At 47.0% G+C, this 13,924-nt stretch overlaps 1 protein-coding gene across 1 annotated transcript; it reads left to right on the top strand.

The window, feature by feature from the left end:
* The first annotated feature begins 873 nt into the window (after window positions 1-873).
* Window positions 874-12,579, top strand: LOC109778240 (protein SRC2-like). Its single transcript, XM_020336787.1, has 2 exons — window positions 874-1,121; window positions 12,249-12,579. The coding sequence occupies exons 1-2, from the start codon at window positions 874-876 to the stop codon at window positions 12,577-12,579; spliced, it is 579 nt and encodes a 192-aa protein (XP_020192376.1).
* Window positions 12,580-13,924: the final 1,345 nt, after the last annotated feature.

The following is a 13,924-nucleotide window of genomic DNA, read 5'->3' as shown; positions in this document are numbered from 1 at the left end:
CCCGAGTTAAATCATCAAGTTTTGTCATTTTTTTACCTTGAGGAATTAGGTCGAACACCTTGTGCGTGCTGTGGAGGAAGATGGGCGCCGGTTGGATTGGCTGCTGCTTTACGGCTGCGGACGGCTCCGGACGGCGGCAATGATAACAAAAGAGGTTGGAGGCCGGCCAAGAGGAGCTCGGCGGGCGGCGAAGACAAATTCGGCAGCCGGGCGGAGGGATTGGTGCGGCGGTCGTCGTGCGGCCGGTGCAACGTCCGTGGACAGGCTCACGGCCGACGGGAGCAGGTCGGCGGCAGCCCGAGACCCTGGGGAGGCGTACCGCGCCAGCCGGACCGCCGGAGGGGCCAAATCCCGCGCCGGCTGCCTCCCGATTCGGCGGTGTCCGGGCGGCGGCGGGGAGGCGAGGGGGGCGACGGCGGCTGGTTTTGGACGAGATGTTGGATTTTACATCACGAGGAGGCCGCGATCCAATTTTTTTTTCATATGAACCGTTTGTTGGAGCAGCGTTTTTTTCCCAGACGGTCCAAAAATTAGGTATTTTTACATTTGGACCGTCTATTGGAGATGCTTTTATAGTACAATTTACTGGTTCAACCAGAGGTGTTCTAGATGCATGTTAAGATCTTTAGGGTTCAAAGTCTAGAATTTTGTATGTCCAATGTCAGTAACAAATCTGTTGCCAGCAAATTCTGTTGAAATTTCGCTTAGCATCAGATTCGTGTACATCCATGTAGCCCTCGCGCCAGACTTGGAGCACCCGACGACTCGTCCCAGACCGCAAGCCCCGCCCGAGTCCTATACATACCCCCGCCCGCCATGGCTACCATAAGCCAAGTAGTTTCCCTTTCTCCAACAGTGCTGGGGCGGTTAGCAATGGCGCACAGGGTCCTGGAGCTGACGCTCGTGTCGGCGAGCAACCTGCCGAGCGTGAACCTGTTCAGCGGCATGCAGGTGTACGCCGTGGCGTCCGTCTACGGCGACCCTCGCACGCGGCAGCGCACCCTCACCGACCGCCACGGCGAGACGGACCCGGCGTGGAACCACACGGTCTGGTTCGCTGTCTCGCCCACGGCCGCCGCGGCGGGGCGCGCCTACCTCCACGTGCTCCTCCGCACCGAGGGCTACTTCGCCGGTTCGTTCGGCTCAGGGGCGGAGCCAGGATTTAAACATGGGCAAGTGACACTAGTAGAAAAAGAGGCTTTCATACGCCCCATTAGTCCCTAAAATAATCGAACCGCGATCAAAGGGGTCTTTAGTCGCGGTTCGGAAGGAGACCCGCGACCAACTATCTGGGCCCAGCGCGCTCGGTCGACAGCTGGCGGACGGGAGGGGCTTTAGTCCCGGTTGGCCAGGCCAACCGGGACTAAAGGTCCTCAGGCTGGCCCGAAGGCCTTTAGTTGCGGTTGGCCAGGCCAACCGGGACTAAAGGCCCATCCCTATATATAGGACTCAGCTCACTTCACTTAGCCTCAATTCAGAAGGGGGTGGTGGGTTTGCTTTTGGTTCCTCCTATGCATACAAGGTGTTCGATGAAATGCCCAAGAGCATGAAACAAACATGATATGAAGTGTCCGAGCCACACTTGAGCTTTCTCATTTATTTTTCCTCCGCGATCGCGGTTAGCAACTTGAACCTTTCATGTGTCATTGATAAAAATATGCATGTGTGTAGTTCATTGTTTAATTTGTATTATTTCTAGCTAGTTAGTTTAACAAATGCATGATGGTTAATTATATACTTTATATAATAATAATGCAGATGAATCGGCAATGGATGTACGGTCCCCGACTCTCCGGCGAGTTCACTACGGGTTTGAAAGATTTCCTCGTAGTGGCAAATGCGAACAAGCAGCGAGGTTTTATTATCTGTCCATGTGCTGTCTGTAAGAATCAGAAGGGTTACTCCTCCTCAAGAGACGTTCACATGCACCTGCTTCGGCACGGTTTCATGCGAAGCTATAATTGTTGGACCAAGTATGGAGAAAGAGGGGTTAGAATGGAAGAAGATGAAGAAGGGGATGATATCGATGACAACTATTATGATCATTTCGGTGATACTTTCATGGAGGATGATGCTGAAGGCGGGGAAGGGTTAGGTGAAGGTGAAGAAGAGGCACATGATGAGCCCGCTGATGATCTTGGTCGGACCATTGCTGATGCACGGAGACGCTGCGAAACTGACAAGGAGAGGGAGAATTTGGATCGTATGTTAGAGGATCACAAAAAGTCGTTGTATCCAGGATGCGATAATAGTCTGAAAAAGCTGGGCTGCACACTGGATTTGCTAAAATGGAAGGCACAGGAAGGTGTAGCTGACTCATCATTTGAAAATTTGCTGAAAATGTTGAAGAATATGTTTCCGAAGAATAACGAGTTGCCCGCCAGTACGTACGAAGCAAAGAAGGTTGTCTGCCCTCTAGGTTTAGAGGTTCTGAAGATACATGCATGCATTAACGACTGCATCCTCTACCGCGGTGAATACGAGAATTTGAATGAATGCCCTGTATGCACTGCATTGCGTTATAAGATCAGAGGCAATGACCCTGGTGACGATGTTGAGGGCGAGAAACCCAGGAAGAGGGTTCCCGCCAAGGTGATGTGGTATGCTCCTATAATACCACGGTTGAAACGTCTGTTCAGGAACAAAAAGCATGCCAAGTCGTTGCGATGGCACAAAGAGGACCGTAAGTCCGACGGGGAGTTGAGACACACCGCTGATGGAACGCAATGGAGAAAGATCGACAGAGTGTTCAAAGATTTTGCAGCTGACGCAAGGAACATAAGATTTGGTCTAAGTACTGATGGCATGAATCCTTTTGGCGAGCAGAGCTCCAGCCATAGCACCTGGCCCGTGACTCTATGCATCTACAACCTTCCTCCTTGGTTGTGCATGAAGCGGAAGTTCATTATGATGCCAGTGCTCATCCAAGGTCCAAAGCAACCCGGGAACGACATCGATGTGTACCTAAGGCCATTAGTTGATGAACTTTTACAGTTGTGGGGCAGACCTGGTGTACGTGTCTGGGATGAGCACAAAGAAGAGGAATTTGACCTACGAGCGTTGCTTTTTGTAACCATCAACGATTGGCCTGCTCTCAGTAACCTTTCGGGACAGACAAATAAGGGATACAATGCATGCACGCACTGCTTACATGAGACTGAAAGTGTACGTTTGGGTAATTGTAAGAAGAATGTGTACCTGGGTCATCGTCGATTTCTTCCCCGAAATCATAACGTAAGAAAGAAAGGCAAGCATTTCAACGGCAAGGCAGATCACCGGCCGAAGCCTGCGGAACGTACTAGTGCTGAGATATTTGATATGCATCTTTGGAAAGGGTCCTGGCGGACAATCAGTTCCGCGGGGAGTTGACGGGCACGCACCCATGTGGAAGAAGAAATCTATATTTTGGGAGCTAGAATATTGTAAAGTCCTAGATGTCCGCTCTGCAATCGACGTGATGCATGTTACGAAGAATATTTGCGTGAACCTGCTAAGCTTCTTGGGCGTGTATGGGAAGACAAATGATACAAAGGAAGCACGTTAGGACCAGCAACTTTTGAAAGACCCAGATGACCGGCATCCGGAATGGTTTCAAGGTCGTGCCAGCTACGCTCTTACCAAAGAAGAGAAGGTCATTTTTTTTGAATGCCTGAGCAGTATGAAGGTCCCGTCTGGCTTCTCGTCGAATATAAAGGGAATAATAAACATGGCGGACAAAAAGTTCCAAAACCTGAAGTCTCACGACTGCCACGTGATTATGACGCAATTGCTTCCGATTGCTTTGAGGGGGCTCCTACCGGAAAATGTTCGAGTAGCCATTGTGAAGCTATGTGCATTCCTCAATGCAATCTCTCAGAAGGTAATCAATCCAGAAGATCTACCACGGTTACAGAACGATGTGGTCCAATGCCTTGTCAGTTTCGAGTTGGTGTTCCCACCATCCTTCTTCGATATTATGACGCACCTCCTGCTCCACCTAGTCGAAGAGATTTCCATTCTCGGTCCTGTATTTCTACACATATGTTCCCCTTTGAGAGGTTCATGGGAGTATTAAAGAAATATGTTCGTAACCGTGCTAGGCCAGAAGGAAGCATCGTCAAGGGCTATGGAAATGAGGAGGTAATTGAGTTCTGTATTGACTATGTTCCTGACCTTAAGCCGATTGGTATTCCTCAATCGCGGCACGAGGGGAGACTAAGTGGAAAAGGCACGATCGGAAGGAAATCAACGATATGTATGGACAGTAATTCTATGACTGAAGCACACCACACAGTTCTGCAAAATTTCAGCTTGGTGGCTCCGTACTTCGAGCAACACAAGAATATTTTACGCTCGGACAACCCGGGGAAGCCTGAATCCTGGATTAGAAAGGCCCACATGGAGACTTTCGGCAGTTGGTTGCGAAACATTTAATGAATGACAATGATGTTGGAGATCAGCTGTACATGTTGGCCAAGACACCATCTTCGACTATAACGACTTTCCAAGGGTACGAGATAAATGGGAATACATTTTACACCATCGCCCAAGATAAAAAGAGCACCAACCAAAACAGTGGTGTCCGCTTTGATGCAGCAACCGAGAATGGGAAAAAGGTCACATATTATGGTTACATAGAGGAGATATGGGAACTTGACTATGGACCCTCCTTTAAGGTCCCTTTGTTCCGGTGCAAATGGTTCAAGCTAACAGGAGGTGGGGTAAAGGTGGACGAGCAATACGGAATGACAATGGTGGATTTCAACAATCTTGGTTACCTTGACGAACCATTCGTCCTTGCCAAAGATGTCGCTCAGGTTTTTTATTTGAAGGACATGAGTAGCAAACCGAGGAAACGAAAAGATAACAAAACGATCAGTACATCATGCGATGATCCAAAGCGCCACATTGTTCTTTCAGGGAAAAGAAACATCGTGGGAGTGGAGGGCAAGACAGACATGTCAGAAGATTATAATATGTTTGGTGAAATTCCGCCCTTCAAAGTGAACACTGACCCAAGCATTAAGTTAAATGATGAGGATGCTCCATGGATACGGCACAATCGTAAGCAAGCAGGGACACAAGGGAAGAATTGATGTGTAATAATTTATTGTACCAAACTTTGTTGAATGGATCATGTGAATTAAAACGTACGATGGCAAATCCGGATGATTTGTATTTGGTCGATGAACTGAATGATGTATCAAACCTTTTGTCAAACCTTCAAGGGATCGATGAACTGAATTTTTTGATATATTATTTCTATTTTTAAGATTTTAAAATGAATTAGTTTTATTTTTCTGAATTTTTTGATATATTATTTGTATTTTTAAGATTTTAAAATGAATTAGTTTTATTTTATTGAATTTTTTGATATATTATTTGTATTTTTAAGATTTTAAAATGAATTAGTTTTATTTTTATGAATTTTTGATATATTATTTGTATTTTTAAGATTTTAAAATGAATTAGTTTTATTTTATTGAATTTTTTGATATATTATTTGTATTTTTAAGATTTTAAAATGAATTACTTTTATTTTTCTGAATTTTTTGATATATTATTTGTATTTTTAAGATTTTAAAATGAATTACTTTTATTTTTCTGAATTTTTTGATATATTATTTGTATTTTTAAGATTTTAAAATGAATTAGTTTTATTTTTCTGAATTTTTTGATATATTATTTGTATTTTTAAGATTTTAAAATGAATTAGTTTTATTTTATATGAAAAAGGAGCTTTAGTCGCGGTTCGTGACACGAACCGCGACTAAAGGCTCTTTCCGCGCGGGAACGAAAGCGGCGCGAAAGAACCTTTAGTCCCGGTTGATGTCCCCAACCGGGACTAATGCTCTGTCTATATATACAGCACTTAGTAAATTTTCCCCCACCTCCCATTCTCCTCTCGACGCCGACGCCCTGCCCCGACGCCGATCGACGCCGACGCCGCCGCCGCCGACGCCCTGCCCCGACGCCGACGCCCTGCCCCCAGTGAGCTCCGACGCCCTGCACTGCCGCCGCCGCCCCTGCCCTGCCCTGCGCGCCGCCGCCACCGCTGCCCCTGCCCCTGCGCGCCGCCGCCGCCCTTGCCCTGCACTGCCGCCGCCGCCCTTGCCCTGCACTGCCGCCGCCGCCCCTGCCCTGCCCTGCGCGCCGCCGCCACCGCTGCCCCTGCCCCTGCGCGCTGCCGCCGCCGCCACCGCTGCCCCTGCCCCTGCCCCTGCCGCCGCCGCCGCCCGCCGCCGCCTGCCGTCCTCCGCCTCCCGCCGACGCCTGCCGTCCTCCTCAAACAAAGAAAAGGAAGAAGAAAAGGAAGAAGAAAAGGAAAAAGAAAAGGAAAAACAAAATAAGAAAAGGAAAAAGAAAAGGAAGAAGAAAAGGAAAAAGAAAATAAGAAAAGGAAAAAGAAAAGGAAGAAGAAAAGGAAAAAGAAAATAAGAAAAGGAAAAAGAAAATAAGAAAAGGAAAAAGAAAAGGAAGAAGAAAAGGAAAGAGAAAATAAGAAAAGGAAAAAGAAAAGGAAGAAGAAAAGGAAAAACAAAATAAGAAAAGGAAAAAGAAAAGGAAGAAGAAAAGGAAAAAGAAAAGGAAGAAGAAAAGGAAAAACAAAATAAGAAAAGGAAAAAGAAAAGGAAGAAGAAAAGGAAAAACAAAATAAGAAAAGGAAAAAGAAAAGGAAGAAGAAAAGGAAAAACAAAATAAGAAAAGGAAAAAGAAAAGGAAGAAGAAAAGGAAGAAGAAAAGGAAGAAGAAAAGGAAGAAGAAAAGGAAGAAGAAAAGGAAAAAGAAAAGGAAGAAGAAAAGGAAAAAGAAAAGGAAGAAGAAAAGGAAAAACAAAATAAGAAAAGGAAAAAGAAAAGGAAGAAGAAAAGGAAAAAAGAAAAGGAAGAAGAAAAGGAAAAACAAAATAAAAAAAGGAAAAAGAAAAGGAAGAAGAAAAGGAAGAAGAAAAGGAAGAAGAAAAGGAAAAAGAAAAGGAAGAAGAAAAGGAAAAACAAAATAAGAAAAGGAAAAAGAAAAGGAAGAAGAAATGGAAAACTTCTATGCAAATTAGTGCTCAATAATCTTATTTTTTAATTCCTCCTCCTCTATGTCCCCTTAATCTTATTTTTTAATTCCTTTATACTTAATTAATTTTTACTACATGCAGGAGTGACATATGGCGGACGATAGAGCCGAGCCGCTTAGGGATCCGGAGGCTGAACGTTATTTAATGGGCATCATAAACAACGAGATTCCTTATGTGCCGGGCTCAGAATATGAGCAAGAAGAGGATGTAGTCTCTTCTTTTCTGAACCTTGACGGTGGAACAGACATTGTCGATGATCAAGAAGGTGAAGGAACGGACATTGTCGACGGAGGTCAAGCGTCAACAAACGACGATCTCGAATTGCAAGTAGCAACCACCTCCGGCGAGGTATATATATACATTGAGCCTCTCGTGATACAAACTTACTGAAATGTGAATACATATGTATTAACGCGCGCGACTCTCTTTCTTTTTTTAGCCCTCGGCCGGATCGAGTACGACAAAGCGTGGCAAATCCAAGGCGATGAAAACAGGAGAAACATATGCCATTGATTTTGTCAGTGAAACCGGCAAGCCCCTACAGCACACCTCAAAGTTTATCAACCAATGCGGAGTCGTTGTTAGAGACAACGTCCCGATCACCGTCCAGGAATGGAAGGAGCCAAAGAAGGCACGTCTTGGTTTCAGTTTTGTCGACAAGAGAACGAAAAAGGATTGCTGGAGAAAGCTTATGGAACATTTCATTCTACCTCCGGAATACAACAAAGTCGATGAATTCGGTAACGAGGTTCCGGGTGGACGTGAGAGGAGGAGGCTAGTTAAAGAGTTCGCTCTTCAGAAGATGGGCGAAGCATTCCGGAACTTCAAGAAAAATTTAACCCGTGACTATGTCAACAAGGGCAAGACTCCGGATTTCAATGGACAACATGAGAAACTGAAAGATGATTGGCCAGAATTTGTGAGGCAAAAGAAATCGGAGCATTTCAAGGAAATATCGAAAAAAAATAAGGATAATGCGAGTAAGAAAAAGTTCCATCATATTATGGGGCCAGGAGGATACCGCCTTTCGGAGCCTAAGTGGCAGAAGATGGAGGAGGACCTGAGGGTGCGAGGAATCCCTCTAGGTACAGAGGGATGGGACCCAAGGGCCAAAAGCTGGTGGTACGGGCATGGGGGATCGCTAGACCCGGAGACAGGGGTGTGTGTTCACCGGAAGAAAAAGTTTGCTCCCACCGAAGCCCTTATTGACGCAATGGCCCAAGCTCAAGAGGGCTTGATCAAGTTCAACAGAGAGAAAGACGCACTGACAACAGCCCTCGGGAATGATGAACACGGAGGACGTGTACGAGGCAAAGGCAGAATTCCGTGGAAAGTAGGGTTTTCCCAGGACAATGATCTGTACTGTTACAGAAGCCGTAAGAGAAAGACGGATCGGGATGCAGATCTTTTGGCGAAGTTTGCATCAGAACTCCATGAGTTGAAGCAGACCGTGCATGAACTAGTAAAAGAAAAATCGGCTGCAGGGCCGCATGAAGATCATGAAGCGGATCGCGGAAGCCAGCAGCGGAGAAGCAGCGTGGCTTCCACGGATGCCCCGCCTGGTGCTAATGCACCGATGATCGAGATTCGTGCACCGGAGCCTCACTACCCCGTGGATGATGTAAAGGAGATGAAAGAATGTGATCTGCATTATCCCGTGGGGAACGTTTCCACGAAGGTAGCTACCGGCAGTGCTTTACCCTGTACACCTGGAGCACTCCACCACAACAACCCCATTGCATATGGCTATGCTCGTGTCACAGTGGAAGACATAGTCCAAGAGTTTGAGGACCTGGAGATTGACAAACCTACACCCGAAGGGGGGAGAAGACTTGGAGATGTCAAGCGCCAGATCATTCTATGGAAAAAGAAGTACATAGTGTTTCCAGGCGAGGCGCCAAGGCTAACAAGTCCACCCCGCTCCGATGGTGGTGGTGGTGGTGGCGGTGGTGGTGGTCGTGGTGGTTCACCTACACCTCCTTCACGCCATTCGACGCCGTCCCCCGATCCACAACCTCCGGCGGGTAAGCAGCCGCCGCCCCCCAATCCTCCTCCGGCGGGTACGACGCCCCCCAATCCTCCTCCGGCGGGTACGACGCCCCCCAATCCACCTCCGGCGAAGAAGCAGAAGCAGGCGGACAGCAAGGAAACCCGCTCCTGGACTATTAACCCGGACCCTTATGTACCTAAGACCACAAGGGTACCGGAGCCATCACTGAAGCCTCTCCTCCCAAGGCCTTGGGAACCTAGTGAAGCTGAAACCAAATTGGCCGCGTCTGCTCATTATGAGAAATGGAAGGCGGATACGAAGGCGAAAAAAGAGCCTGAGCCCAAGCAAGTATTCACTGAGAAGCAAAAGAAGTGGGCTAAGGATTTTTTGACGACACCGTCCCAAGCCGAGCTGAATATGCCTGACGACTATGGACATGAACTTCGTAGGCAAGCAAAAATATTGAAGGAGGAGAAAGAAGAAAGTAAAAAAAGCGGGAAACAAGTTGACCAGCTCGGGATGCAGAATAAACAATCGATCCCCCCGCTCATAGTGAAACCCGGTCCGGAAGAGGACCCCGAGATCATAGCAGCTGCGGCAGCACTTGGATTGACTGTAGCGAGTGCCATGAAACAAGCGTCCGAGATGGGTTTGACTCTTCGTGCCTTCTTAGGCCTTGAGGATGCGCCAGTATGTGAGATAGCATTACAATATGTGCGGAATGGGCCTCTCGTCGAGCCTGCGCGGGAAAAGAGTCTACCACCACAAATGCGAAATCTGCTACGTTGGTACAAGCAATTCATAACATGGGCCGACAAAGAATATGTTTATGCGGATGTTACAGAGGAGCATCACACCAAACGGTACTCTGTACAAGTTCATATGAGTGAATTGTTCCAGCTGTTCAATCTGCGCGACCTCGACAAATCTATGCTGAGTTGCTACGTTCTGTAAGTGATTTATTTCTACCTCATCTCGTTCTTCATTGCCTGCACTATATATATATATATATATATATATATATATATATATATATATATTGTCCTAACTATATTGTTGCGTACGCTATTATGCAGATTGAAGATTTGGGAATGCAAAATAAGAAACATCCATGATGTTGGGTTCATTGACCCACATATCGTTAATGGACATGTGTTACAAAATCACCCCGAAGACGTGGAGAAAGACTTGTACAAGTTTCTTAGAAAGCATCAACTCAAAAGTCATATTCTATTTCCTTACCATTTTGGGTGAGTGTTTCTCTCTTGTGCCCATTCTCTTTTGTTTACTCCATGCATGGTATGTCTAATCGATGAGTTATGCATGACTGTGCATGTAACGTGTCCGTAGGTTCCACTGGATTCTGCTAAATATTGAACTTCACACCTCCAGAGTTCTAATCATGGACTCTATGGGTTCGGATCCAAAGCGTTGGGCCGACATGAGAGAAATGCTGCAAAAGTAATTATTTTCAATCATTTGAGCTCTATATCGATCGGTCTCTTTCGTTCATTTCCTAATATCAAGTAACTAATAACTCCCTTGTTCATTTAATTTTCTTTGCCCTGTAGGGTTTGGAGACGGTTCTCAGAAGAAATTGTCGGTGAATTCAAACATGAGCTAGATTTTAGAAGGTTAGTTAATGTGGATAAGCAGCCACCGGGGACCAATCTATGTGGATACTATGTTTGTGAGAACATCCGGAGACACACCTCTGAGCGGAAGGCATCGGATAGCGTGCGGAAGGCGACGGATAACTTGCGGAGGAGGCTTAGTCCAGAAGCTCGCTTCCGACCAATTCAAGATGAATTAGCAGGATTTTTCATGAGGGAAGTCATCAATCCTAAAGGAGAACACTATACCGAGGACGAAGAAATTTATATGCATACCCGAGATTGAAACTTGTTCGAAGTTGTATATGGTCATCCATCCTAATTGTGTATGGAAACTTGTTCGAAGTTGTATATGGTCACCCGAGATTGAATATATATTATATATTCCTCTTGAATTCTTCTTGTTTGAAATTTCATATGCATGTATATAGTAGCGTAGAATATGTGTACTGAAACTTCATCAAAATTAAAATAAAACACAAAATAAAATATAAAAGAAATAAAACACTACAAATTAAAAAGAAACCAGGTTTAGGGGGGCTAAAACCCTAAACCTGCGGAGGAGGCCTTTAGTCCCGGTTAGCCACGAGAACCGGGACTAAAGGTCCTCCGCCCCGACGGACTCCTGGCGCCCACGTGGACGGGCCTTTAGTCACGGTTCGTAAGAGGCGCGACTAAAGAGGGGGGGGCCTTTAGTCGCGCATATTTAGTCCCGGTTGCACAGCCGGGATTAATGGCCTTTGCGAACCGGGACTAAAGGCCTATTCTCTACCAGTGTGATGACGATCAAAAGTATAGTACTACAGTACGATATATCGATCAGAAGTAGTGTATAACATATGTTTGGAAATATTATAGGTAATATCAAATCATCTCAAATACTTAGACTCATACTAGTTTTTGAAAAAAATATTTAAAACTGGCCATACTTTGTTTGGATTTTTTAAACAAAAATATAGCTCTACTATCACTATTACCAATGTCTAGATAAAAAATAATCGGCACTAGCATAAATTTGAGACTATCTTCGTTTTCCAACTAACAAAGTATACAGCCAAACAAAAGCAAACGGGGTTAGATCATACTAGCAAAAACTTCTGTATATATAGTATAATACTGTGTATGTACCTTGCCTAATTATTTGATTGTGTGTGGTCGTACACAAGCGACCAAGGACAATCAGCGGCAGCCGCCGTATTCGCGGGGTACTCGGCTGCCTCGACAAGCCAGCAATCAAGTCCATGGTCAGCGACTTGGGGCCGACGGCAGACATCCTAGCGTCCTGGCGGCGACGGCGAGATAGATGGATCTATCGATCTATTCGTGAGGCAAGAACGGACCTAACGAACGACCAGGAGTCCTTGATCTATCGTCTATATACGTGGGCATCAGTTAGATGGGCTATTTTTGTTGCATCCTGGGCTTTGGTGCGTGCAAAACTACGAGACTATGGGCCTAAATAACAAAATTAGGCAGTAATCTCTGGCCATTAGCGCATACACATGCACGTATTAGTACTGGAACCTACTGTATTTCTTTGAGGGGGGCCGATCGGTGGGGGGAGGGGGGGTCTAGCCCCTGCTCGCCGCCCCTGGTTCGGCTTCGGCGACCGCGACGTCGGCGAGGTGTTCGTCCCCGTCGCCGACCTGCTCGCGGGCGCCTGCGCCACCGGAGGAGGCACCCCGTGGCGGTGTGCGTCGTACCCGGTCCGGAAGGCGCAGAGCAGCAGGCACCGCGGCACGCTCAGCATTGCGTACCGCCTCGGCCCCGTGGTGTTGCCCCCCTCGGAACCCAATTGCCAGGCGGTCATGCCGCCGTGCCGGCCGGCGCGGAGGAATTTCAACTGGAACGGTCGCTTCGCGCTGGGGCTCGGCTCGGGGCTGCTCGGCGGAGGCTTCGCGGGCACGGCGACGTATAGATCCGGGTAGGAGGCCGCGCGCGTCGTCGGAGACTCCGAGGGTTGGCCTTCTAAAATATCCACACTTCAGCAGGAATCAGCATACATAAGTAGTACCTCAGGCATGAATAATACTGTACTTCTTTTATGGAAATGCGTGAATAATACTGTACTATCAGATTTGATGGAGATGTGTATGGTGGTTTTCTTTTAAAATTGCGCTGGAGTTTACTCCTCTGTGTGCCTCCGTTGTTGGTTTTGCACTACTAGAAAACAGGGCTTTGGTTCAGGCCTGGCCAGCCCATTAGTCCCGGTTCTTCACGAACCGGGACCCATGGGGGCATTAGACCCGGTTCGTGAGCCCAGGGGGCCGGCGGGGGCCTCGTGGGCATTGGTCCCGGTTCGTCTGGATCTATTTGTTCCGGTTCTAGGCATGAACCGGGACCAATGGGCCGCGCTCCTGGCCCACAACCATTGGTACCGGTTCGTGCCTAGAACCGGTACAGAAGGGGGGGGGGTTAGTTCCGGTTCCTGCCATGAACCGGGACAAATAAGTTGCCTATATATACCCCATCTCCGCAGCAGAGCACTCCACAGTGCTCTGTTTTTTGCTGGCCGGCGAGGGGGAGGGCATTGGGTGCTCTAGCTCACCTCCTATGCACACGAGGTGTTCGATGAAATGCCCGAGCCACACTAGTTACTTTCTCCTCTGGAAGCTCGACCTCGGAGCTCCATTTTTCCCGAAATTTGTCTAGGTTTAGCGGTCCGACACACCCCGTCCCCGTTTTCACCGCCGTCGATCGCCCGCGCCGATCTCATCGCCGGCACCAGCGTGGTGAGCCTCTTGTTCTTATCTTCTTTATGATTTTCTTACTTTAGATAGATATTTGTCTGATTTTCTTACTTTAGATAGATACTTGTCTGATTTTCTTACTTTTGACACACATAATTATATATAATGGACGCAGATGAACCGGCAATGGATGTACGGTGACAGACACGCCTCCGAGTACATTAAGGGCGTGCATAATTTTCTCGATGTGGCTGAGGCAAACAAGCAGAATGGTTTTATGTGTTGTCCATGCCCTAAATGTGGGAATACGAAGTCTTACTCTGACCGGAAAATTCTTCACACCCACATGCTTTACAAGGGTTTCATGCCACACTATAATGTTTGGACGAGGCACGGAGAAATAGGGGTTATGATGGAAGACGGCGAACAAGAATAGGACGATGACAACTATGTGCCCCCTGAATACGGTGATGCTGCAACGGGGGGAGCTGGTGAAGATCAAGAGGAACCAGACGATGTGCCTGATGATGCTGCTGAAGATCAAAAGGAACCAGACGATGTGCCCGATGATGATGATCTCCGC

The sequence above is a fragment of the Aegilops tauschii genome, chromosome 2 (assembly GCF_002575655.3).
Source record: "Aegilops tauschii subsp. strangulata cultivar AL8/78 chromosome 2, Aet v6.0, whole genome shotgun sequence".
NCBI classification, from domain to species: domain Eukaryota; kingdom Viridiplantae; phylum Streptophyta; class Magnoliopsida; order Poales; family Poaceae; genus Aegilops; species Aegilops tauschii.
Note: the sequence above shows the minus strand (reverse complement) of the source record. Positions and strands in the feature narration are given on the sequence as shown.